General features: G+C 40.0%; 1 protein-coding gene across 2 annotated transcripts in view; it reads left to right on the top strand.

Moving 5' to 3' along the window:
- FDXACB1 (ferredoxin-fold anticodon binding domain containing 1) overlaps positions 1–14,428 on the top strand; it is a 149,824-nt gene that overhangs the window by 105,484 nt on the left and 29,912 nt on the right. For both annotated transcript variants that reach the window (XM_078682314.1, XM_078682313.1), the window contains one exon: positions 13,329–13,532. In XM_078682314.1, coding sequence (XP_078538440.1) covers positions 13,329–13,532 — 204 coding nt within the window. The remainder of the gene's footprint in view (positions 1–13,328; positions 13,533–14,428) is intronic.

Here is a 14,428-nt window from a genome sequence, read left to right as displayed (position 1 = left end):
TTGTCATACATTTCTTGTTTCATATTTTTCAAGGCTGTCTTTATTCAGTGTTATGGATATTTGTGGCAGTCTGGTCCTGAATAACTCCTCTGAGGTAGCTCTGGTGTGTTTGTTATGGCCTCCCACTGAGGAAGGAGCCTCAGTCACTGCTGTTCTACACAAGGCTGGGGAAGTTCTGGAGCTGCCATTAACTTTGGAATAGGAGATGACTAACCTCTACACAGACATTTTTGAGCTTACCTTTTCAATGTTACTTTCCTTTAACGGAGCATTGATGTCCGCCCTCTCGGTTGAATGGAGCAAACCAATTCCTTCTCCCACAGGGAACCTCTAAGTCGCTAATATCCATCCCATCACCCAGCATCTGGGGACTCCTAATTCTTGATGGCTCATCCCTTCTCTGAGAACCTTCCTCCAAACAGCACCCTGAGTCTTTTCCCTCTACTCCTCCAGATAGGGAGTTTAAGAGAACTGAGGTTAAAAGTAAGGGTTTCTCTAAAGGGAGACTTACCCTGGGCAGATGCAACTCACTTTCTGGTCTTTTATTCCCACTCCTTGTGGGAGATTGTGCAAATGTTAATTCCAAACCTACCCAACCTCCTTTCGTGACCATTGTGCGGAAGTTAATCTCAACGCTCAGGGTGCACAAAAGCAAAGTGAGATCCATGGGCTCTTTAATTGCCATCTGCTGCATTGCTTTGATGCACTTGGTGGTGTTTTGGGATGATGTCCATCTAAATCCCATCCGCATGTCTTTGATTAAGACAGCCTTTTCAGCAAGAATGCAGACTCACGCCTAAATCGCTTCGGGCAGGGAAATCTTAGGGACTAGCTTATCCTGAGAGAGAGTTCTATCAGTAGTAAATCAAATTCAGGGAATATTGTCGAGGAATGCACTCACAACCTGATCAGCAATTTAAAGAGCTCTTCTGCAGCCATAACAGGTGTGGCTGTTCAAGAGGACATTGTGGGCAACAGCAACCATCATCAAACAGAAATATGGCAATATTGCTCCCCAGCTGTGATAGGACTGGGTTGATCCACGGTTCTAATGTCATTGTTAGCATATTTGGAAACGGTTGCTGTAAATAAATATCATTTGTCTTGAGAAATTCCTGTATGGTCACTATTTAGACAGTGTATATTAAGCCCTGCCTTTTTTTCTTTCTATAAACCTATTTTATTGATTTTATGGAGATGAGTACAAGATTACTGTATGATAAAGGACACAGGAATAATGACATTTGCGAGTTTACAGAAGTGGCATTCCACTGCATATCCAGTATCAAAGGAGAGGAGTTGGCCTAACGTCTAGGGCGGTCGAACTCTAATCTGGGGAGCTGGGTTCGAGTCTTGGCAATGACTCCTGTGATTCTGGGCAAATCACTTAATCTCCCTGTGCCTAACAAAAATGAATGTGTCCTCATATAATGCAACGGGTGCTATGTAAAGTGCTCTGATACCCGATTTGGGTCAAGTTTGCGCTATATAATACTCTGTAAAATAAAAAAAATTAAACAATCACCACAAATAACCCCCACAAAACAGCTGTGGGCTACGATTGAGGAAACACATGCAGCCGGAAGAGGTTGGTTAGGAGGATTTCATTAAAAGATGGAAGGCTACCATTATGCAATATACTTTTATTGCTGCTCCAACATGCAACCCTTTAAAGAACATCAATACATCATAAACATTTAGAATGTTCACAACGGAGTATAAGTATCTAGTGCACGTGCTGATCTTCCTCTTTTATTAGCTGCTCCTCAACAAGTATACATTTACCATTCTTATATTACATGATTCTTATTAACATCGGTTAGATTACCAAGATGGACTAACAAATGCTTTCTTAATGTTAAAATTACTAATTTTAATTTACAAGATGTTATTGTTATACATTACTGTTGTACTTTTCGCACATAATATCAATTTTTCGAGCGTAATTACTTTCGTAGTGTTTGCCTTCCAATTTACGGTTGGCTTAAATATTGTTTAGTACAACCACTATTGTTTAACACGTTAATCTAGGGCAATCAACTTGTTTTCTATAGTGATTGCTATGTTTACACTGCTGAGTGGTTTAACTATTGCACTAATTTATGCCAAATTTTATACCTGCGTCCCCTTAAAATAAAGCGTTTTTCGTTTCCCCTTGAGATTACTGGCATCGGCATCTCCGATAGCAGCACATCTCAATTAGCATTTTTTGAGGACTTACCAGTCTCCATAATAACCAGCGCTTGCAAAGAAGCCTTTGTGGTCTCCATGACATCGCGACGTGTCTATGAGACCTTTCTCAGTCTCCATGATGTTACAATGTCTCTGACGGTACAACGCGAATTCAGAGCAATCGTGTCCCGTCAGAGCACCCGTTGTTCATGAAGGGAATAGTCCCTCCTTGCTTGCTGTCTCTTCCGTAACCCTGACAACACTGATGGTTACACTGTTGCAAGCTACCGCGACAAGTGCACAAGAAGTAAACGCTTCAGGAAAAGAGAAGAGCTTAAAATTAACTCATTTACACCACCTAGTGATTCATTTACCAAACATTGAAAACATTAATACCAAAACACAATATTGAAGGAATCATTTTTGAAAAACCTCACTTAATTTTTATTTTTCTGAAACTCCGGACATATAACTTGAGAAAAAAACGGTTGTTATATTACCTATATAATTAATCATAATAAAAAAAAATAGAAATGAGTAATACCCAGGGCGAATCTGGGCTTTTGGGGGATAACATAAGGAAATTCCTTCAGGAGGAACTAAGATACTCTGTTAAAGAGGCGGTGGATGCAGCAATTGGCAAAATAAAGAGAAGAGAATTACTATTCTCTTTCCGATGAGGAACTCGCCTCCACCTCCAAACAACCAGAATGTGGTAAAGTTTCCCAAAAAAGGAAACACTTGGAGAAAACAGCTGAGCACGCATATGGCACTGGCAGCCACCTCCCTGCAATAGACAATGGTGCTCATAGCAGCACAATAGAGGACGGCCACCTAAACGGTGCATAAAGAAATGTTGCCCTTCAGCGTCTTGAGCAGAATGAGGGACCTTAATGGTACAATAGATCATAGAAACAACTTTAATTCTTTGGCAGAAAATACTACTTACGATTTGGACTAAGATGAGTTCATCTTTGATCCACAGGATAAGTTTGATTTTCAGGATTATTTTGAGGAGGCCCTGGAACAACCCACTACCTCTCAAGCGATCAAGGACCCCTCATGGGGAGAAATGTTCAATCCTACCACCATAAAACACCCCAGCAGTTCTGAGTGGTGGCCTCTAGAACACGTATCTAAATATTTAGGCCATTGGGTTAGAAGACCTCTAGTTAAAGATACGCGCAACCTTCTTAGAAATGAGTGCCCAAGGCCCTCCACTGGGGACAAAATATGTAACACCCTTAACCCTAGATCCCGAGCGAATTACTTTCCTTTTCAAGTTCGGAAAACATCCTAGGAAAGGTATCGAGAGGGGACTTAAGCAATCACAAGACAAACTACTCAACGTCTTGGCCCACTCACACATATACTGGACATGGCGGAAAACAGCAGGAGGTAGAATGTCCTTGTTAATATAGAACTTCTAAGAGGATGGGCACAAAGGGCATTGTACTTGGTAGGTAACGCCATCGCCTACCTAATTGTAAAGAGGCGCAAAGCCGTATTGATGAGAATGAATCCCAAGTTGGCTGATCTTTCTTCTAAGGAAGACATGGGCAACACCTAAGGTCGCCTATTCTGGGACAACTTTATTAAGACTCTGGGCAAATATGTATCCACTTTGACAGCCTTCAGTAAAGTGCAATCCAATATGTGCAGAGTTTTTGGCTCACACTCCCTTTTTGGAAGGGCTGACAGAAGGGTTCTGGCTGTCAGCCGTGGAACCTTCAGGTCCCAATTCTGTCCTCAAGAGCACCAAAACCCCTAAACTATGGGAGAGGTTACCGACAGAACACAAGTTTCTACCCTCAAAAGGGAAGAAACCGTGGGGGAAGATCCAGACCTTCAAGCCAAGGATATCAATGTGAGCAACCTTTCTTTTTCTTCAGTCTTAAAGGTAGGGGGAAGATTAAGACAATTTGTGCAAAAGTGGAAAAGGATAACTCAAGACCCTTGGGTTTTAGAAACAGTTTCAGGTTTCGAAATAGAATTTTGGGAGACCCCATTCCAATTAAAAGAACCCAAAGAATTAATCCTAGACTCAGAAAAGATGACCCTTATAGATGTGGAAGTGAGACAAATGCTAGACAAAGGAGCTTTGAGAGTAGTGGAGAGTCAGAGAAGTTCACAAGGCTTCGTAAGTACAATCTTTTTAGTTAAAATGAAAGACAAAGGCTGGCATCCAGTCATAAACCTGAGGGACCAAAACACATTTTTAGTTTACAGGCATTTTCAAAATGGAGGGTATACACCTCTTGAGTGATATATTCCAAGCCAAGGATTGGCTAGTGAAGCTAGATCTCAGACGCCTACTTTACGATTCCCATGGACGAGAAAAGCCAAAATGATCTTCGTTTCACATGGAGGGGAGTGCTCTATCAATTCCTTTGCCTCCACTTCGGCCGGTCCTCGGCCCGTGGTGTTTCACAAAAGTACTCCGACCAGTAGTAACTTACCTCAGGGAAAGAGGAGTGCGCCTAATGATATACCTAACCACAAACAAAGGGTATCGAAGCACAAAATCCCGCATTGATTTAACGTTCCCTTTATATCCTGGGCAACAAAATGAAGGTGCTGGTAGCCTGAGACTCATATTTTGCATATCTATGAATAGCTAATTTGATTAAAACCCGAATGTTTTGCAACTTACAAAGAGACACCGGGAGCCACAATATTGATAAATAGTTTGACCTATACGTCACATTTCAAGGGAACTATGTCTTTTTCACTTAGGTGGTGACTTTATATTAAAATACATAATTAATTTCTTGTTAATAATATGTACTTTCAATAATTTACCTCAGAAAGTGTATTACACTATGTTCCTATTATTTTCTTGGCTTGCAGCCCTGAGGAAGTTGATTAGGCATATGATTGATGCCCAACGAAACACGTGTTAGACTGGATACTGGTAGAGCTGATACTAGAAGTACGATTATACTGAGAAGTGAGAGTGAAGGTTGACAAACAAGGAAAGTTGATAACTTGGGTAGATATAGACGCCAGCGACTCGAATACGGAAGAACTGTGCCGTAATACTGGACACTGGTAGTGCTGATATTAGAAGTACGAGTATACTGAGAAGTGAGAGTGGAGGTTGACAATTAAGGCAAGTCGATATCTTGGATACAGACTCAACCCCTATGAATTCCTATCATTAAGAGACAAAATAGAAATGAAGAATTACTGATTATAGCCCTGAGGAAGTTGATTAGGCATATGATTGATGCCCAACGAAACACGTGTTGGCTGCAGAGTGTGTAATGAACTGTGAAAATTCTGAGCCTTTAATTAAAGAGGATCAGCATCACGTTTACTTGAGAATTCTGGTGTCTTACTTGGAAATGGACTAAATATGGACTTGTAATTATAATTACGGTGGATTGAACTCTGAAATAAGGATATTTTATTTGAGTGCTCAGCGAGAAACTTTGATTCTCAACATCAAGAGCTCTGCTCTTGGGAATTTGGGGGAGTGAGGTGACCTCCCCTTCCTTGCTTTTGAGCACCTGTTGTGATTTGTATTATTTACTTAAGCCACAAAATACTTTTTGCAGTGCGCCCTTTACCCTGTTACCTCAATTTCTTTGTACTTCATATAATTTGCCAGGAGATGTTGGCGGCACTGAATGCCATTATGAGCTTCAAGGAGGTTCTAAAGAACACCAAACACACTAATTAATTTAGACAGTTTCTATGCAGTATCTTATATAAACAGATTGGGGGGGTGAAATCCAAGATGCTTTCAGACTTAGCAAAACAAATTTGGTATTTTTGTTGGGAACACAAATAGTTCAAAAAGCAGAATTGATTCCAGGGGTTCAAAATGTAAGAGCGGACTGGAACCCTTGTTTCTTCAGGTATTGGAAATTGGATACAGAAGCCTTCTCCTTGATACAAGGTCTTTGGGGGCGAATACAGATAGATCTCTTTGCAAGCAGGTTTAATTTCCAAGTTCTGATTTACTTCAGTTGGAAACCGGATCCAGGGGCATTGGCTGTGGATGCATTCCTACAATTATGGGGCTAGAACATAGATTACCCCCCCCCCTTTTCATTGATCTAAGGAGTTCTGTGGAAGGTGAGAATAGAATCTTGCAGTGTCATACTCGTGACAACCTTTTGTAGATCCCAAGTGTGGTTCCCAGGAGTGATGGAACTAGCTATAGACATTCCATGACTAATCCCAGTATCCTAAGGCCTTCTTTAGGGTCCTGATGGAGAGGAACACCCTTTGTTCCTAGAGAGGAATATGAATCTTCTTGTTTGGAGGATCTCAGGAAATCTAATAGATATTCAGACCTTTCATTGGAAGCCAACAAGGCTATTGGACAAATCTTGGGCACCAGGTACAAGGAAGAGATATAGAGGCATCTGGAATAAGTGGTGTAGTTGGTGCACAGTGAGAAATGTGGCCCCGTGGCGGTCCCTGTACAACAAGTAGCCCATTATATAGTGACTCTCTATGATTCTGGCCTCTCCTATAGGACAATTAATTGCTATAGATCCGCTATTTCCTCTGGTCATGCTTAAGTGAATAACTTAGCAATTGGGTTAGAAGTAGCACTTCTCTAATCAAAAGAGTAATGAAGGGTGTTTGGCTAAAAAGGTCATTCAAAGCACGGTATGAATCCATGTGGGATGTCAGCTTAATATTCAAACTTTTCATAGCTTGGCAAGATAATTCTTTACTCTCTCTTAAACAGATATCCATGAAACTAGCCACATTAATTTGCTTAATTTCGTTCAAAAGAGATTCTGATATAAAAAGCACTTGAGTGATATAATAGACTTTACTCCAATAAAGGCGTACACTTTGACATTTGGAAGAGAACCAAAACCATGTCTGATTCCGTATTCTACCCTTTCTTACATGACTGAAAAATTATGTGTGGTTAAATGTATGAAAGTGTACGAAAGCAAAATATTAGAATTTAGAGCGAATGATGTTGACCAACTTCTTTTAGCCTATGTCAAACCCCATAGACCTGTTTCTATAGCAACACTAGCTAGATGGATACGTACGGTTATGAGTAAGGCAGGGATAGACCTCAAGATTTGGAGCCCACTCTTCTAGGAGAGGCATGTCTAGTAAGGCCTTTTGGGCAGGAGGGTCCCTAAACAAAATTCTCATAACAGCTGACTGGTCGAATGCAAACACGTTTGCGAAATTTTACCTAAGACCGATAGAGCATGTTGGAAATATAGCTCTTGATGGCTTCAAACATGCATAATGGTAGCCTCCGGTCTTGTAATGAAATGACGATTCTCCAATTATTATGCAGAGAGAATCTTGATTTCATTAAAGACAGCGGAGGCTAACGTTATCCCTCCCCATCACCCTTGAGGGGAGAATGTACTAAGATGAGAACATAACATTTTTTGGTTTCATATTTCTGAATCCTTTCTGAATTATTTTTCCTAGTGTCCTTTTTTGTCATTTGACTTTTGTATTTTTTAAGCTTGCTTAACTTTCAGCCCAGATTACCTTTACTTTGCAAATCTCTTCTCCTCAGATAATACCATGTAGAATTCATGAAGAAACAAGATGGATTGTAATCCATATAACCAGAAGTGGATATTCGAGTTCTTGTGTGTTCACAGCTAAAAGAGGAAGATAAGCCTGTGCACTGGATACTTATACTCCTTTGTGAACATTCTAAATGTTTATGATGTATTGATGTTCTTTAAAGGGCTGCATTTTGGGGCAGGAATAAAAGTGTATTGCATAATTTTATCATCCTTTAATGAATTCAAGATTCTAATAATTGGAGAATCGTCATTTCTTTTCACATGGTACACTGGCAGTACATTAAACATCATCATTGGGTTCTTCAGATTATGTAGCTAGGCTTTGTCCTTCCTTTCCAGAATGTTATCAACAAATGAGAGGGGCCCCAAACCACAAAAGGGGTAGGGCACCAAATAGACCGTAGTCAAACCAAATCCCCTTAAGGAATGTTTAAAAACACAGAGCTGACACACTCTTCACATTCAAACTGTCACCAGAACAAAACACCCTCAAAGGCCAAAGAGTACACAGTAAAAAATACAATTTATTTAAAACACATCAGTTATTCAAGGACAAAAAATCCTTAAACATCATTTAAAAACAATAAAAGCCCAATCATAATAATTAGCACAATTAATCAAAGGGAGAATACGCTAGAAAGGATACTTTCTAATCTTAACAAAGGCCTACACACTAGACCAAAATCATTTGTGCATCATGAACAGTCTGTCTTTATACATTAAATATTGGTGATCTCACAAATGTCAATACAGTCTACAGTGTGCCTTTTCTTTTGAATGCGTTGACGCGTTTCGGTGGACCAATGATTCGAAAAGCCACATTCCTCAGGACAAAATATATTCACTCCCCAAAGAATTTACGAATCTATACATGTATTCTTAAAAAGAAAATACACAAATAATCATTAAATTAGCCTTTGAGATATCTATACATAATAATACATATAAAACAACTCCAGTGTTTTCATCCTGGTGATATAACCCATCCCCCAATCATACTCCACCGCTACACAGATACACATACATCCTAAGGATGTTGTATTCAGACCATAGAGGGGGTTGTTGCTGACATTCTTTTTATTCTATATCACCACCCCCATAAATACGGGATGTATACGCTGACCTAAACATTCTTTATCTCATAGGTATGCTAGGGGTGAATCAGATAGTAGAGAGGCTTATAGTCTGTATGTACCTGTCATGATTTCAGGACACATATCCCTCTACGAATCACTTCAGAACGAGTTATGTGCAGACTACGAAAGGAGGATCAAGCAGATCTCCCCTCAACGGAATCCCTTTTAAATGTAGGGATAACTCTGTAGAAAATAAAAAGCCGTTTTTACTAAGGTAACTAACTCTATGAGTCATATAGTACATATTTATTCTTGAACTGAACATACCTTATAGCACACTCATGTGTGTTCCAAAGATAAGGCTCCAATTTAAAAAGGTAAACTGGCCTACAGATAAATCGAGTTCCCTGCCTCTGCAAAGAGAGAGGGGGAGACATGTTATTTTTTATATAAATAAGTATCCAACATAAATTTGAGATTATTAACCTTTCAGTTAACATGTTACCTGTAGATCTCGGTTATTACTTATTGGTCGGTCATTAATGAGCCCAGTCTATAAAATATGAGGGACGTTGTTTCCTTAATGGTCATAAAATCATTGATTCAGTGTCACAAGATATGATCACTGTTGTACCAGCGCAATGTTTCTGCAAAAAAATACCAAAATCCTTCATAATTGTTGAAAAAGATAGCAACATGTAAACCTACTCTCCATTATTCAATGTGGGGAAAGTAATTATGCCATTACTCAGGTAGTGTTAGCCCCTAACTAAGCGTGGTACTAAAAAATTCCCCAGTATGCTTTAACTCCCCTACCGAACCTTGGGCTATCACACTATCGGGACCTTAAAGCGTAAGATGGCTCAACTCCCCAATCTAATGAATAATATCATACACCGTAGCACTACCAACGCTACTACTGCTCAAATCAAAAAGGGACCTATAAATAGCGGGAATCTCCTCAGAGCACCAAAAGGCTCACATTACCTATTCCCTGCTGGATAAGATAACAAACACTTGCTACTTTGCTCGTAGATTCGAACAACTTCGTCCTACCAAAACACGTACTAAACAGCTCCACACACTGCCAATAACCTGCGGGCTAATTGTTTGTTACACCGAACAATAGAACGGTTTACACATCCCATTCGGACTCCTTCCATTCCCTCTGCTTCTCACCCCCACCCTGCCCCGGTTCCCTTTGTCCCCTCAAATGCCATGCAGTATGTTGCAACTGGAGATTCTGGCTCTGTAGAGAAAAGTGGCCGTAGAACTGGTTCATGAGAACTAGATGGAGAAGGGGTGCTGCTACTTTTATTTTCTTGTTCCCAAGAAAAAAAAGTGAAAAATGATTGTCTCTGTATCTGCCTGGTTCTCAAGACTTTCCTACTCTCCCATCCGCAGTCGACCAGTACAGGCGCTGATGGACAACTCAACCACAATGTGGTACACCAACAAGAGGTTGGTGTATGTGTGAGGGCCCTGGGTCTGTGGTCTTGAGTTTATGTTCATGATGGCCGTGAGCAACCTGTTGTCCTCCCAGAAGGTGCAGGCCTCGTAAGTCTGCACCATCGACAGTTAGTGGCTTTAATTTCTTCTTCGCCCTCTGGGACACCCCTTTAGTTGACCTTTTTGCCACGTAGTAGAGCGACACTGTTCTACTGCAAGGAGTATTGGGAGATGCATTTCATCTGAAGTGGACCTTTCATTGCCAGTATGTGTTCCATTCCATCCATCAAATTCCTTGTGTTCTCAGGAAGCTGCGGTCGTACTCTGCACAGGTTGGGTGGTTAGTCATGCATCCTCTCAGATCATGTAGCCAAACAAAATAGTGTGACGTTCTGAGTGTTATCTGCTATTGTACATCTATTCATTATTAATTTACTAGGGAAATCCCAACGAGGAGCCTTCTATGCAAAGGTGTGGCCAGACACAAATACTGCAGGGATAATTCTTACATGAAAAATTATTTCATGCCAAAAGACCACTGGCGAGATAGTTTATGGGGCACAGTGGAAACAAAAATTGTGGATGATCATGAAGGGATGATTCATAAAAGTCTGTGTCTGCTACTAGCATAAAGGTAACATTTTGGCACACTCGAGTTGCCTATAACTTTTGGGCATGAAAAGATTTTTCCTAAAAAGAATTCCTGCACTATTAATTTGTGCATAGAGCAACATTTGCTGCTCTATTATTCGAGTACACAGATTTTGATTTTGTCCTATTTATATTTCAAAGTGGAATAGAGTGTTTCCCATGGCACAGTTTAATCGTTAAGCCCACATGTTAACTTTGGATATTTAAACATTTAAACACTGTAAAACAAACCAATACGTATATAAAAAGGCTGGTATAAATTTATTATTCTTAAAAACAATGACAGTCACAAATTTAAAAAATATGGTGTTACCATATTACAACTGATAAAAACAGAGGGAAGAAAGCAAAAAACCTTTTCTTCTAACAATTTATAATACAACTGAACATAATGTCATAAGGAAAATCAATGACGGGTTCAATGGACAGAACAGGATAAATAAATCAAATTCTACTACACCACAACAAAGAGAGACACATAAAGACAATACAGTTTTGTCATTCCAGCTATGGCACACCGAGTGTATCAATCTCAGACTGGCAATCTTGGGTACATATAATTATTGTACTTTACAAAATTGACACGGTTACTCAGTTGTGCAATTCGTTTTGCGTCGACGCGTTTCGATGGCTTATTTCATATTCTTGCCATCTTTTTCAAGACTGTTGTATTTTCGTCTCCCTTTATCAGCGGCACTGGATGGTTGCCTTAAATTAGAGGTTCCTTTTATGTCATGTTTAGGAAGAATTCCTCTGTTTGTCCTGCACAGGCATATTATAGGGCAGGGCTAGTCTGCTAGGGATTTCCTTGCTGCTTATTCTTTCCACGTAATAAAATCAAGTCAACAGTCCTGCGCAGGGGTTATCTTTATTTATTATTATCCAGTTGGCGGTAACCCACTGGTCGCGTCTACTGGAAGGGCACGTCCCGCCTTGTTTAAAAATTTGCTTGTATCTTGCTCATTAAGTCGCTGTATTAAGTGCGGAGTGGATACTTGGCTGAGCCGTCTTTTAATCTTGCAAAGCGGCAGCACTTGTCTCTCCACTCCCAGTCCGTTCCAATCCTACGTCTCCACTCCCAGTCCGTTCCAATCCTACGTCTCAGACGTAGGATTGGAACGGACTGGGAGTGGAGAGACAAGTGCTGCCGCTTTGCAAGATTAAAAGACGGCTCAGCCAAGTATCCACTCCGCACTTAATACAGCGACTTAATGAGCAAGATACAAGCAAATTTTTAAACAAGGCGGGACGTGCCCTTCCAGTAGACGCGACCAGTGGGTTACCGCCAACTGGATAATAATAAATAAAGATAACCCCTGCGCAGGACTGTTGACTTGATTTTATTACGTGGAAAGAATAAGCAGCAAGGAAATCCCTAGCAGACTAGCCCTGCCCTATAATATGCCTGTGCAGGACAAACAGAGGAATTCTTCCTAAACATGACATAAAAGGAACCTCTAATTTAAGGCAACCATCCAGTGCCGCTGATAAAGGGAGACGAAAATACAACAGTCTTGAAAAAGATGGCAAGAATATGAAATAAGCCATCGAAACGCGTCGACGCAAAACGAATTGCACAACTGAGTAACCGTGTCAATTTTGTAAAGTACAATAATTATATGTACCCAAGATTGCCAGTCTGAGATTGATACACTCGGTGTGCCATAGCTGGAATGACAAAACTGTATTGTCTTTATGTGTCTCTCTTTGTTGTGGTGTAGTAGAATTTGATTTATTTATCCTGTTCTGTCCATTGAACCCGTCATTGATTTTCCTTATGACATTATGTTCAGTTGTATTATAAATTGTTAGAAGAAAAGGTTTTTTGCTTTCTTCCCTCTGTTTTTATCAGTTGTAATATGGTAACACCATATTTTTTAAATTTGTGACTGTCATTGTTTTTAAGAATAATAAATTTATACCAGCCTTTTTATATACGTATTGGTTTGTTTTACAGTGTTTAAATGTTTAAATATCCAAAGTTAACATGTGGGCTTAACGATTAAACTGTGCCAAGGGAAACACTCTATTCCACTTTGAACAAGTACCTTATTCCCCTGGTTTAAGGGGTCTCTCTCTTTGAAATTAAATACTATTTATATTTCATACAGTTGTTGTTTCTGTAATTAATTTTTGCATTCATTGCATACTAGCAATAGAGAATGCACTAATTTGAGTAGCACGTTATTTTATTGAACCATTGTTTGTTCCATATACTTACTGAGTTGCCTTTACTATTTGGTTATCCTATTCTATTTTACACTTCAGTGGGCAGAGTTATGTTTTCTGGCATTATGATTTTGTCAGCACAGCTGGAGCGGACAACAGATCTAGTGTCTGGCATGTATGAGGTTTGTCAGTCGCACAATTAGCTAACATTCTTACATAATTCGTTTTTTGCTATCTGTCTGGACCTTCACTCTTTTTCATCTTGTTTTCCTCATAGCTGTGCAGGGGTCCTGACAGATGATGGTGAAATCCATGTATCGTTGTGCAGGGGACAGGGTGGGACCCCAGCAGACCATCCCATCAGAGAATGGCACAACAGTTGGCAGGTTACTGCCATGGCAGCCCGCTCCGGATTTATTCTAAGCAGCGTGAAGCCTTTCAACCCAGATTGCTACACTGAATATAAATGCACCGGCTACAGGTATTCTGAAGTGGTCACATGACTGACTTTGAAGGAAAGTCACTTCTTTTTTTATGTAATTCTCCACTGGCACCTTTTATATCAGATTGTGTAAGAAAATTATGTATGTAAGCAATACTCTTCAAATGTAGACATTTTACATAATGAACAATTCCCCAGTCTGAAATGGACAACACAGAAAAGGAATACAAGGTGTCATTTAAACTAATTTCCAGTTTTAAGATAGTTGTAAATTGCAAGCGGGTTTTGTTAATTATGGCATATATTCACTGAAAAAACCCAAAGGTTAAATTGACGTTATAATTGGGTGAATATGTTAGTCACAAAGTTAACGTCTTGAATCCAAAATACCACATAAATTCACCAGTTATAGTTAGCAGAGGTAACTATAAAATGCGCCCTGCCATGCACTACTTATTGACCTCACACATGACATATTCTATGACATCACTGACTACATCTCCAATTACATCATCCTGCCCATGGGGCTTAGAGGGGCAGGGTATCCCTACCATGTCCCATTATATCATTATTTTTTAACTTCAGGAGAAGGGGATTAAGTCTCAGAGTCCTGTAATGGCTGCCAGCAATATGTTTCTCATGTTGCCGGCAGCCAATCCGAGCGCTTGCTCCTAAGGGAGTCTGACATGATCCAAGGGTAAAAAAAGCTCCAGGGGCCAATCTGGACACCATTTTGAAATTGGCGCTCCCACAAGACTCTCACTGACTCAACTGTCCTATTATATACAAATATTTGTAAACTTAATTTCTCAAAAACTACTGAGTGGATTTACACCAGATCACAAAAGCAAAATCTGCAGACCGAGATCTAGCTTCCTGCCAAATATAGTGTATTCCGTTCAGCAGTTTTTGCTGTAGAGCTCCTTAAGAAGTCT

This window comes from Lissotriton helveticus, chromosome 3_1 (genome assembly GCF_964261635.1).
Source record: "Lissotriton helveticus chromosome 3_1, aLisHel1.1, whole genome shotgun sequence".
NCBI lineage: Eukaryota > Metazoa > Chordata > Amphibia > Caudata > Salamandridae > Lissotriton > Lissotriton helveticus.
This window is presented reverse-complemented; position numbering and strand designations above follow the sequence as displayed.